General features: G+C 44.9%; 1 protein-coding gene across 1 annotated transcript; it reads left to right on the top strand.

Moving 5' to 3' along the window:
• Positions 1–81: 81 nt before the first annotated feature.
• On the top strand, positions 82–7,273 carry LOC308328733 (acetyl-CoA carboxylase 1-like; the record flags this gene model as incomplete). The annotated part of the gene is made up of 1 exon (XM_080782841.1): positions 82–7,273. Exon 1 carries the CDS (start codon positions 101–103, stop codon positions 7,271–7,273), a length of 7,173 nt encoding a protein of 2,390 aa, XP_080638967.1. The 5' UTR covers positions 82–100.
• Between the last annotated feature and the right edge of the window lie 6,709 nt (positions 7,274–13,982).

Raw genomic sequence — 13,982 nt, 5'->3', positions numbered from 1 at the left:
GACGTCATCATCATCATCTCTGTGAAAGAAATGTGAAACAGAATTGAGCAACTTATATTTTGGAATCAATGTTTTAGCATTACATTCGTGTTGTCCAGCCATGGCACTGCAGGGCGCACCTGCTAAGACCACTGTGGTTATGGCACTGCACTCACACTTGTCAGCGGAATACTCAGAGGATGAGATCTCAGAGAAGCCAGAGTCACCGTTGGTGGAGAAGGACTCTCACTCACTATCACCATCATCTGTTAGTCCAGATAGCACCTTTGAGCTGGGCTTCGACCACATCAACGGCCACCTAAGGTCGAGCATGTCACAGCTGCACTTAGTAAAGCAGGGAAGGGACCGTCATCGCATTGACCTGCAGAGGGATTTCACTGTCGCCTCCCCTGCTGAATTCGTCAACCACTTTGGTGGAAACAAGGTCATCAAGAAGGTCCTCATTGCCAACAATGGTATTGCAGCAGTCAAATGTATGCGTTCCATCCGCCGCTGGGCCTATGAGATGTTCCGCAATGAAAGGGCTGTCCACTTTGTTGTCATGGTGGCCCCTGAGGACATGAATGCCAATGCAGAGTACATTAAAATGGCTGACTCTCATGAGCTTGTGCCAGGGGGGACCAATAACAACAACTACGCCAATGTAGATCTTATTCTGGACATTGCTAAACGCATACCTGTTCAGGCAGTGTGGGCTGGATGGGGGCATGCCTCTGAAAACCCCAAACTCCCAGAGTTGCTTCAAAAACATGGAATTTCCTTTATAGGTCCCCCAAGTCAGGCCATGTGGGCTCTTGGAGACAAGATTGCCTCTTCTATTGTGGCTCAAACCGCTGGCATTCCTACCCTTCCCTGGAGTGGGACAGGTCTGACAGTAGAGTGGACAGACAGCAACCAAAAGACAAAGATCATCAATGTTCCCTCTGAACTGTATGAGCAAGGCTGTATCCATAATGTGGAGGCTGGCCTAAAGGCTGCAGAGCTTTTGGGCTACCCTATAATGGTGAAGGCCTCTGAAGGAGGTGGAGGAAAGGGAATCCGCAAGGTCAGCTCCGCAGATGATTTCCCTAACCTCTATAGACAGGTCCAGACAGAAGTTCCAGGATCACCTATTTTCATCATGAAGCTGGCCAAGCATGCTCGCCATGTGGAGGTGCAGATCTTGGCTGATCAGTACGGCAATGCCATCTCCTTATTTGGCAGAGACTGTTCTGTGCAGCGAAGGCACCAGAAAATCATAGAGGAGGCTCCTGCTACCATTGCTACTGCAGATGTGTTTGAAGACATGGAGCGGTGTGCAGTGAAACTAGCTAAGATGGTTGGATACGTGAGTGCTGGCACAGTGGAGTATCTCTACAGCCAAGAAAGCAACTTCTACTTCCTAGAGTTCAATCCTCGTCTTCAGGTGGAGCACCCATGCACTGAAATGGTGGCTGATGTCAACCTGCCTGCTGCACAGCTGCAAATTGCCATGGGTATCCCTCTCTACCGCATTAAAGATATTAGGATTCTGTATGGGGTTCAGCCCTGGGGGGACTGTCCCATTGACTTTGAAGGTCTTTCCACAGCACCCTCCCCTCGGGGCCACGTCATTGCAACCCGCATCACCAGTGAAAACCCAGATGAGGGTTTCAAGCCAAGCTCAGGAACAGTACAAGAGTTAAACTTCCGCAGTAATAAGAACATTTGGGGTTACTTCAGTGTTGCTGCGGCAGGTGGTCTGCACGAGTTTGCTGACTCCCAGTTTGGACATTGTTTCTCCTGGGGAGAGAATCGCGAGGAAGCCATCTCTAACATGGTAGTGGCTCTGAAGGAGCTGTCTATCAGGGGAGACTTCAGGACCACAGTACAATACCTTATAAAGCTGCTGGAGATGGAGAGCTTCCAGCAGAACAGTATTGACACTGGCTGGCTGGACCGGCTCATCTCAGAGAAGATGCAGGCAGAGCGTCCAGACACCATGCTTGGGATCATAAGTGGTGCTCTCCATGTAGCCGATGTCAACCTGAGGAACAGCTTGTCCAACTTCCTGCATTCACTGGAAAGGGGCCAGGTGTTATCGGCACACACACTTCTCAACACAGTGGATTTGGAGCTGATCTACGAAGGCACCAAGTATGCCCTGACTGTGACACGCCAGTCTCCCATCTCCTATGTGGTCATCATGAACCACTCCTCTGCTGAGGTGGACGTCCATCACCTTAGTGATGGAGGCCTTCTGCTCTCCTACGATGGCAGTAGCTACACCACATACATGAAAGAGGAGGTGGACAGGTATCGAATTACTATCGGGAACAGGACTTGTGTTTTTGAGAAGGAGTATGACCCAACACTGCTGCGCTCACCCTCGGCAGGAAAACTCATCCAGTGCATGGTGGAGGACGGTGGGCATGTGTCTGCTGGCCACTGCTATGCTGAGATAGAGGTAATGAAAATGGTGATGACTCTGACCTCTGCGGAATCTGGTATTATTCACAATGTAAAAAGAGCTGGGGCTGCACTAGAGCAAGGCTGCATCATTGCCAAGCTCCAGCTGGATGACCCCAGCAGAGTTCAACACACAGAGCTGTACACAGGGGCATTGCCCACCATCCAGGCTGTAACGAGAGGGGAGAATGTGCATAGAGTCTTCCACAGAACATTGGACCACCTGGTTCATATCATGAACGGCTACTGCCTGCCCGAACCTTTTTTTGGTGTCAAGCTTAAGGGGTGGGTGGAGACGTTGATGAAGACCGTGCGAGACCCCTCCTTGCCTCTATTGGAGCTGCAGGACATTATGACCAGTGTGTCATGTCGCATCCCCCCCACCATTGAAAAAGCCATCAAGAAAGAGATGGCACAATACGCCCGCAACATCACCTCAGTGTTGTGCCAGTTCCCAAGCCAGCAGATCACCAACATCCTGGATAGCCATGTGGCTACACTGAAGAGCAAGTCAGAGATAGATGTTTTCTTTATGAACACCCAGAGCATTGTCCACCTACTGCAGAAGTATCGCAATGGCATCCAGGGCCACATGAAGGCTGTGGTGATGGACCTGCTCAGACAGTACCTCAAAGTAGAGAGCCAGTTCCAGAATGGACACTATGATAAGTGTGTATTTGCACTACGTGAAGAAAATAAAGGTGACATGGCCAATGTACTCAACTACATATTCTCACATGCCCAGGTCACAAAAAAGAACACATTGGTTACTATGCTGATTGACCAACTGTGTGGCCGTGATCTTCCACTCACAGAAGAGCTGATGACCATCCTGACAGAGCTCACCCAGCTCAGCAAGTCAACGAATGCCAAGGTGGCGCTGCGTGCCAGGCAGGTTCGGATAGCTTCCCACATACCCTCCTATGAGCTCCGACACAACCAGATGGAGTTCATCTTCCTCTCTGCTATCGAAATGTACGGGCAGCAGTCCTGCATCGAGAACCTGCGGAAACTGATACTGTCAGAGACATCGATCTTTGACGTCCTTACAAACTTCTTCTACCACAGTAACCAGGTGGTCAGAATGGCTGCCCTAGAGGTGTACGTGCGCAGAGCGTACATTGCCTATGAAGTAAACAGTTTTCAGCATCGGCAGCTGAAGGATAATACTTGTGTCGTGGAGTTCCAGTTCATGCTTCCCACATCACACCCCAACAGAGGGAACATCCCCATTCTAAATAAACATCCACACATCAAAGTTTTGGATGCAAATTTACAAGCAGCTAAGACTCAGGACCTTAAAACACATGGTAGCAAAATTCAGGATACAAATACAGAGAATAGTAAAGATTCACATTCGAAATCCTTGAAAAGCATATTGTTTTCATCCAATCTAAATCACTATGGCGTGGTGCACATGGCCAGCATGAGTAATGTTGTGCTGGACACTTCCTTCACACTGCCGTTCCAGCGCATGGGTGTCATGGTGTCTTTCCGTTCCTTTGAGGAGTTTACCAGGAACATTATTGATGTGTTGGGCTGTTTCTCTGACTTTCCACCACCCAGGCCTACCTTTTCAGAGGGAAAAAACAATGTGCTATACCCTGAGGACATCAAGAGGATTCTGGATGAACCAATTCACATCCTGAATGTGGTTATAATGTTGGACAGTGAGATTGATGATGATGGCCTGGCGGCCATGTTCCAGGAGTTCACTCAGTCAAAGAAATCTGTGCTGTTTGAACATGGCATCCGTAGACTAACATTCCTAGTGGCTCGGAAGGACTTCAGAAAACAGATCAATTATGTGGTGGACCAAAGGTTTCATAAAGAGTTTCTCAAGTTCTTCACATTCCGTGCCAGAGACAAATTTGAGGAGGATAGGATCTATCGTCACTTGGAGCCTGCGCTGGGCTTTCAGTTGGAGTTCAACCGCATGCGTAACTTTGCCTTGACTGCCATTCCCTGTGCCAACCAAAGGATGCACCTGTACCTGGGTGCTGCCCACGCAGAAGTAGGCACAGAGGTCAAAGACTACCGTTTCTTTGTTCGAGCCATTATCCGCCACTCTGACTTCACCACCAAGGAGGCATCATTTGAGTACCTTCACAATGAGGCAGAGCGCTTCCTGCTGGAAGCTATGGATGAGCTAGAGGTGGCCTTTAACAACACCACCGTACGAACAGACTGCAACCACATCTTCCTCAACTTTGTCCCCACAGTCATCATTGACCCTTCGAAGATTGAGGAGTCACTGCGTTCCATGGTGATACGTTATGGCAGTCGCCTTTGGAAGCTCCGTGTCCTCCAAGCCGAGCTGAAATGCAACATCCGCTTGACGCCCACAGGCAAACAGATCCATATCCGCATGTTCGTTACAAATGAGTCGGGCTACCACCTAGATATCGGCTTGTACAAGGAGGTCACCGACTCTCGAACGGGACAGGTTGGGCCAAAAGACCCCCAGATCATGTTCCAGGCATATGGAGACAAGCAGGGGCCTTTACATGGCATGCTCATCAACACCCCATATGTCGTCAAGGACCTGCTGCAATCCAAACGCTTCCAGGCTCAGTCCCTGGGTACCACATATGTTTATGACTTCCCTGAGATGTTCAGACAGGCTCTAAGGAAACTGTGGCATTCCACCCAAGAATATGCCCACCTGCCAAAATGCCCTCTGCCTTCTGAGCTGCTCACCTTTACAGAGCTGGTACTGGACTCCAATGGTCAGCTAGTGCGGATTAATCGACTGCCAGGAGGAAATGAGATCGGTATGGTGGCGTGGCATATGACCCTGCAGACTCCAGAGTACCCAGCAGGCCGAGAGATCATTGTCATCAGCAACGACATCACGCACAAGGTAGGGTCATTCGGCCCTCAGGAGGATACACTGTTCCTGCAGGCTTCTAAAATGGCACGAGAGAGCGGCATACCTCGCATTTACATTGCTGCCAACAGCGGTGCTCGCATAGGTTTGGCAGAAGAAATAATGCACATGTTCCAGGTGGCCTGGCAGGACCCATCTGACCCCGACAAGGGTTTTAAGTACCTCTACCTGACCCCACATGATTACACAAAAGTCTCAGCCTTAAACTCTGTGCACTGTGAGCATGTGGAGGATGAGGGAGAGTCTAGGTACAAGATCATTGCCATCATTGGGAAGGAGGAGGGTTTGGGTGTAGAGAACTTGAAGGGCTCTGGCATGATTGCCGGAGAGTCCTCTCTGGCATATGAGGAGATCATTACCATGAACCTGGTAACATGCAGAGCCATAGGAATTGGAGCTTACTTGGTGAGGCTGGGTCAGCGCACCATTCAGGTGGACAACTCCCACATTATCCTTACTGGAGCTGGAGCTCTCAACAAGGTGCTGGGTAGAGAACTGTACACGTCAAATAACCAGCTCGGTGGAATCCAGATCATGCACAACAATGGTGTGACCCACAGTACTGTGTGTAATGACTTTGAGGGAGTCTTAACCCTGTTGAGGTGGCTCTCCTACATGCCCATGTGTAAAAGTAGTCCTGTGCCCATCCTTCATGCCAAGGATCCCATATCCCGCCCAGTGGAGTTTGTGCCGTCCAAGGCTCCTTATGACCCTCGCTGGATGCTGAGTGGACGGCCCAGCCAGACGTCTAAGGGTTCGTGGCAGAGTGGCTTCTTTGACCATGGTTCCTTCATGGAGATCATGCAGCCATGGGCCCAGAGTGTGGTGGTGGGCAGAGCCAGACTTGGTGGGATACCTACTGGAGTTGTTGCTGTGGAGACCAGATCTGTAGAGCTCTCAATCCCAGCTGATCCGGCCAACCCGGACTCAGAGGCCAAGATTATCCAACAGGCTGGACAGGTCTGGTTCCCAGACTCCGCCTTCAAAACAGCCCAGGCCATCAAGGACCTGAACAGGGAAGGCCTGCCTCTAATTGTGTTTGCCAATTGGAGGGGTTTCTCTGGAGGAATGAAAGATATGTATGACCAGGTGTTGAAGTTTGGGGCCTACATTGTGGATGGCCTCAGGGAGTTCCAGCAGCCGGTGCTGATCTACATCCCTCCACAGGCTGAGCTGAGAGGAGGGTCTTGGGTGGTCATAGACCCCACCATCAACCCATGCCACATGGAGATGTATGCTGACAAGGACAGCCGAGGTGGAGTTTTGGAGCCTGAAGGCACTGTGGAGATCAAGTTTAGGAGGAAAGACCTGGTGAAGACCATGAGGAGGATAGATCCCATCTACATGAGCCTCTCTGAAAGACTTGGAACTTCAGAGCTAAGCTCCACAGAGCGTAAGGAACTGGAGATCAAGCTGAAGGAGCATGAGGAGTTTCTCCTGCCCATCTATCACCAGGTGGCCGTGCAGTTTGCAGATCTTCATGATACCCCAGGTCGCATGCAGGAGAAGGGCGTCATCATGGATATCTTAGAATGGCAGACATCCCGTCAGTTCTTCTACTGGCGTTTGCGGCGTCTGCTGTTGGAGGACACAGTGAAGAGCAAGATCCGAAAGGCCAACAGTGAGCTGACTGAAGGCCAAATCCAAGCCTTACTACACCGCTGGTTTGTAGAGGCTAAAGGCGCTGACAAGGCCTATCTGTGGGACAGCAATAAGGAGGTGGTGGAGTGGTTCGACAGGCAGCTAGCAGAGGAAGAGGGTGTGAGGTCCATCATCTACGAGAACATCAAGTGCATCCGCAGGGACCACATCCTCAAGCAGATTTGTTGCTTTGTTCAAGCTAACCCAGACATTGCAATGGATTCCATTGTTCATATGACCCAGCATATCTCACCCATGCAGCGAACTGAGGTTGTGCGTATCCTGTCCACCATGGAGGCTCCAGCCTCTTCCTAGAAGGAAGAGCAGTCTCTATGAGAGAACATTTTGTCAAAGTTACAATGTTGGTAATTTACTGTACAAATGGGAAAATATGTGGGGGCATAATTTGTGGTTTTAAAGGTGGTATACAGTTTCATTCTCCATCAGGAGGATTCGCTCCAATTATTGAGGCTTACTCCTCACACAATCTTTAAAACACTTTTTAGCAGTAAATTCTTAACCAAGAAAAAATGTTTCCATTTATTGACTAAATATCAGTTATGTCAAAGAACATAACATAACTAGCCAACTTTATATCACTGGACTTTGTGTGTGTGTGTGCAATGCCAAGTGTGATTATAATTTTTATTTTTGCACTGTGTGGCACTGCAAGAGGCTGGCTTGTTTTAGACTCTGAGGAGTCGGCCAGCGGAGAGCATGGCTCCCTCGGAGTGGTACGGGACTACAGGCCCTGGGTCACTGTCACTGAATGAGAGGCTGTGCAGAGGGAATTTGTTTTAGGTGACCATGGGCACACGCACACGGTTGTGCGTCATGCCTGGGTTTTCTGTGTGTGTGTGTGTGTATCTGTTTGTTGGAGGTATCATCTCACAATTCACTGGACCGATCAGTGCTAAATCTATCTAAGTAAGTAGACCTAGGGCATACCTTCATGCATTTGTTTCCACATATGTTTTATATCTTTTTTTTAATAATAATACATCTTATAATAATGGAAGTAAATCCGAGGTTGGAACGCTGTGTAGAAAAAGAGGCTGCAAAATAACCAAAAGACGCACACCTAAAAACTTACTAGGTTGGGTACTGGACCAAAAACAGTAACAATGTATGTTGAGATATACGGCTCAACGAGGATAAATGAGGAGGAGAAATGACTAAATGAGGAAGGAGAAATCGCATCCACGGCCTCGGGAAATATAGTGACAAGACAACAGTCCGTCAAACTGCCTAAACTGACCATGGAGAAGTTCACTGGAGATGTGAGTCAATGGCAAAGCTTTTGGAGTCAATTTGAGACAGCAATAGACAAAAACACGAGTCTCAGTATAAAGTCTGATAAATTCACATATTTAAAGTCATTCTTAAGTGGCACAGCAGCTATGTAGTCGCGGGATTGGCTTTATCAGACCAGAATTATGACAACAGACAATGCCATTACTACACTACTAACAATGCCAGGTTAGACTACTGCAATTCACTTTTCACCTGCCTCAACAAAACATCCATTGACAAACTGCAACTGGTTCACAACGCAGCCGCCAGATTACTCACCAGGTCAAAAAAGTCATGTCACATTACACCCATTCTAGCCTCACTGCATTGGCTCCCGGTACAATACAGAATACATTTCAAAATCCTCACTTTCACCCACAAAGCACTCCACGGCCAAGCCCCTGCCTACATCACTGAACTGTTTCAACCTTACACAACCACACGCTCACTCCGTTCAGCCGATCAGCACCTCCTCGTGGTCCCCAGGACCAGATTAAAAACAAAGGGTGACCGAGCTTTTGAAGTGACAGCCCCTAGGCTGTGGAACGCCCTCCCCCTGGACCTAAGAACTGTCCTTTCTGAGGCCTCTTTTAAAAAACAATTAAAAACACTCATGTTTAGACAGGCATTTGGTCACATATAATCACTGTTTTTCTACTGTTTGTGTTTTTATTTTTGTTGCTATGTTGTTTTTCACTGTTGACCCTGTGAAAATGGCTGCTGCTGTTTTTATAGTTTTAATTTTGTACTATTGTAAAGCACCCTGTGCACTCGTGCTGAGAAGGGTGCTATATAAATAAAGGTCATTCATTCATTCATTAAAATGCTTACCGGTCGTTTTGGGAAAAGATCTAATAATTATATTGCCCACTTGAACAAACTGTTAAATCTGACAACAAGAACTTAACTGAACTCCTAAAAATCTGTGCAGAAGGCGCATACGGTATGTTCCCAGTTTTGTTTGTGTCTGTAAAAGTTATATTGCCATTGTATCGTGTATTTGTTTGTGTTTAATTGTTGGTGTACGTCTCATTGTGTTTGTTTACATATAATCCGGAAGTCATGATTGACCGACAACAGTTACAACAAGGACATTCATAGTTCATATTTCATTCATTGTGTTTAAGAGATCTAAGGGTTTGAGGTCAGATGTAGAGTTGCTGGTAGGCTCCATATATGCAGATCTAGGTGATGATCCAGTATTCTCCATGTAAGGCTATCCAGGGTTTGATGAGGTCAGTGTCGTGATCTTCAGAAATGGAGATGGCCATATGTGGTGGCGTGACATGTCACGGTGCGTGACCATATATGGAGACGTCACGTGATGTCACGAGGCGTGACCATATCTGGAGGCGTGGGTGATGGACAGACGTAAACATAGTAAATGTTTATTTAACTCTGAGATTGCTGTCTCCGTTTTATTTAATTAAAATAAATCGAATGGACCTGCAACCACACACATTCTGAACATTGTCTCTGCACAAGTGCTATTGAAATCAATTGAGAATGTCCAGATAAACATTTGATAACATTTTGGCACAATATTACTGTGGCATTGTGGCAAAATATGTCGTTTAACATAAATAGACAATTGTATGAACTTTGACCTGCAACCACACACATTCTGAACGTTGTCTCTGCACAAGTGCATTTGAAATCCATTGACAATGTCCAGATAAACATTTTATGAGATATTGGCACAATATTACTGTGGCATTGTGGAGAAATATAATGTCAAAGTCGCCTTCTTAGGCCAAAATCGCATATAGACTCTAGAGACAACTATGAACTTTGAACTGCAACCACACACATTCTGAACATTGTCTCTGCACAGGTGCTATTGAAATCCATTGATAATGTCCAGTTAAACATTTTCTGAGATTCTGGCCCAATATTACTGTGGCATTGTGGAGAAATATAATGTCAAAGTCGCCTTCTTAGGCCAAAATCGCATATAGACTCGAGACAACTATGAACTTTGACCTGCAACCACACACATTCTGAACGTTGTCTCTGCACAAGTGCTTTTGAGATCCATTGACAATGTCCAGATAAACATTTTATGAGATATTGGCACAATATTACTGTGGCATTGTGGAGAAATATAATGTCAAAGTCGCCTTCTTAGGCCAAAATCGCATATAGACTCTAGAGACAACTATGAACTTTGACCTGCAACCACACACATTCTGAACATTGTCTCTGCACAAGTGCATTTGAAATCCATTGACATTGTCCAGATAAACATTTTATGAGATATTGGCACAATATTACTGTGGCATTGTGGAGAAATATAATGTCAAAGTCGCCTAACATAAATTGCCAGGAGGTGCTCTACTCACGGATCTCCTCAGCTACGGATCTCCCTGCGGGCCTGTAGTGTCACTGAGAACTTGTGTGGACATGGATATCCAACTGTTTAGGGGGGTTGACGTGATGTGATTTCTGAAGAAATTCAATCAATCGTCATAGTTTCCCACTGTAGCCTACATTTTTGGCAGTGATGAGTCAGCACAGGTGGTGTAGTAGTTGCAGTGTGTGTGTGTGTGTGTGTGTGTGTGTGTGTGTGTGTGTGTGTGTGTGTGTGTGTGTGTGTGTGTGTGCGTGAGTGCGTGAGAGATCTATAGGCATTCAGCTTTGTTGTTTCTTACAGCTGAGGTCAAACATCCCTAGCTGAGGTCAAGTACCCAATTCATGTCCATTGGAGGTTAAGCAGGGGACAGCAGTGAATAACAATATATGTTGCAATTTCTGTAGGTTTTAATTATTGTTTTATAATTATTTTAAAAAAAATAGTCAAATGTGTGTGTAAATACTTCATGCAATTTTGAAAAGGCTGGTTGTCAAGCGTGTGTGTGTGTGTGTGTGTGTGTGTGTGTGTGTGTGTGCGCGTGTGTGCGTGCGTGCGTGCGTGCGTGCGTGCGTGCATGCGTGCGTGCGTGTGTGTGTGCAGGCAGCTATAGGCACCCTGACCTGAGACTGACCTTCACCTGGGTCAATCCAATTTAGTGTTTTGCCAGGGGGTAACTTGCCAAACACCCATCTACATTTGGAATGACCCAAACATTTGCAGAGATCTGATTGGCTCAAACAAAGGCATATATTTTGGCTTAACTTCTTTCCCTTCAGTGCACAACAGCTGGACAGGTGGTTACATTAAATTGTTGGTTTTGAATTTGCATTTTTTCCAAAAAGAGAAGTCATCAAGATGAACAATCCACAAAAGTAAGTAGCCTTCTCTCACAATGACTGCATTAATCGTTTATTATTTCCATCCTCTGTTTTAGAAAATCAACAAACATATATCTTTTATAATATAGACTAGCCAATCTACATTGACATGTTGTGAGCTTGTAGAGCAGCTATTTGAATGATTAAAAACTGTATTTATATTATATATTTAATATAATAAGATGTTCAGGGTAAGATATGTGTAAGATATGGATCATAGCTGCATCTTATGTTGCATGTACCATGGACACGCAGGAGCACCTTTTACATTCAGCACATTTGCTGTACTAATAGTCCTGGTTTGGCATGTGTAATTCGTTTACTGTTATCTCCTGCAGGTATTTTGATGGCCAAATGATTAGCTATTTTTTGTCATGATTCAGCTCACAAAATTGCATGTCATTGAGTTTTGGTGTAATATTAACTATTTTAAATCAAATATAATTTGTATTTCAGAACATATTATTTCCCTAAATTTGGAGGGGTGAGTAGCCTATAGACTATATACAGTATTACTGCATTTATCCACCTTTATTAAACCTTTATTAAAACAACTACCACCTATAATGCTATTTTAAAAAGGTGTCATTATGATGTAATTTCTGATTTCAAGAATACAACTGCTGTTGTTAAATTGTAATAGCTGTCACCTTTTTTTCCCCCATTGTCATTGTTTTAGCGAAAGAATATAAAGACTTCTGATGAAGTGGTATTTGCTATAAAGCAAATAGCACTTAAAAAATCAATAACAGACAGTTATAGCGATGAACAAGGATTTTGGGGAGCTGTCTGCCAAAACCTTGACGTTCCAAACTCAAAAAATAATCGCAATAAGCTCCACAAACTGTATGAAAGGGTAATCTCCTTTAATCTTCTTTTAACATTGAATGCATGCACTTGTGTAATTTCTGCGCTGGAAATTAAGTATAGACCTTTTGTTATTGTTAAGGAAAAAACATGATCCATTGACTTTTGAAAAATGTAAAGGCAAGGCACCTTATGTGGGAATTTGTTAAAAATTGATATAGTGATAGCAATATGGTTTAAAAAAAACATTTGGAACATATTCATGAAGTAACCAGCATTTGACTTGTCACTGTTTTTTTATAGGGCATTCATAAACTATCAATACAAATTATAAACTTAAAAGTTAATTGGCTGTATGTCAGTGTTATTCTTAATAATTTCATCCTTATTTGTCTGACAATAAGTCTCCCCACTACATTATCCATAGTTCACCTCGTAATAACAAATGTATACCTTGCTACTCTTCCACATGTGCTACTGTCTGTCTCAGTGTCTGAAGACGCAGGTGCATCTCCCCCAGCAGTCTGCTTCTCCACATTCAGACACCCCGGATCCCCAGAGCTCCCCGCCGTCCCTAGCACCCATCAACACAGCCTCATCATCTGGCCAGGTAAGGCCTAACACTAGTAACACATAATTAAAGGACCATATAGTCAAGTGTTATGAATGATGCTATTGTATGAATGAGGGGGCCCTATTTAGATAAATTGAAGTAGATAACATAACATTATATATAATCGGCAAATATTTATCTAAATAGATCCCATCATCATCATACTATAATTCAGTCAATGTCTGAGTGTGTGTCTGTTTGTCTGTCACTGTGACTGCCGTAGCTCCTCATATTGCCTGCACCAATCGCTCCCATCGCTTTTCACACAGGCCATATGACAATGTTCAGAATGTGTGTGGTTGCAGGTCAAAGTTCATACAATTGTCTATTTATGTTAGGTGACTTTGACATTATATTTCTCCACAATGCCACAGTAATATTGTGCCAATATCGCATAAGATGTTTATCTGGACATTGTCAATGGATTTCAAATGCAATTGTGCAGAGACAATGTTCAGAATGTGTGTGGTTGCAGTTCAAAGTTCATAGTTGTCTCTAGTCTATATACTTGATAACCCTTCCACAGTAGTAGCTTTTTCATATTTTCGATTATTTTGCATATTTTCCTACATAATGCCTCATTTGCATATTTTAAAATGTAAAATTTGTAATACAATAAATCATTGTATTCGTGTAAGTACTCAATTGGGGAAGTTTAATGGTGATAACAATCTAATATAGGTATGGTTTTGCACACTCAATTCATAATTAATGTTTCAATTTTGGAGCTCTGGCTCATGGACTAAAAACCAAAAAGAACTGAACCGGTTCTCATTGGGAACCAACCAGTGGAAAAGGGGCCTGAATCAGTGATGCTCATTTGTGGACGGGCAATCGTTTGGGCAGCTAAACACTCTTGGACTGCAGGGGTCCTGATCAGTTAGGACCAGAGTTTGCAACAACGTGTCTGTGTGTTTACAGGTGAGAAACGATGAGATAAAGTGTAGAAATTTGATAGTGAACATGTTAAATTAATGTATAAACGGAGAAGAGTATCTGTGAAGCAAATGTGTGTGTGGAATGCACATAAGTTGTCATTAGAAATGCTTACCTTGGTCCTTGATATACTGAACATGACGT

This window comes from Protomyctophum bolini (assembly GCF_963924005.1).
Source record: "Protomyctophum bolini genome assembly, chromosome: 14".
Lineage (NCBI taxonomy): Eukaryota > Metazoa > Chordata > Actinopteri > Myctophiformes > Myctophidae > Protomyctophum > Protomyctophum bolini.
This window is presented reverse-complemented; position numbering and strand designations above follow the sequence as displayed.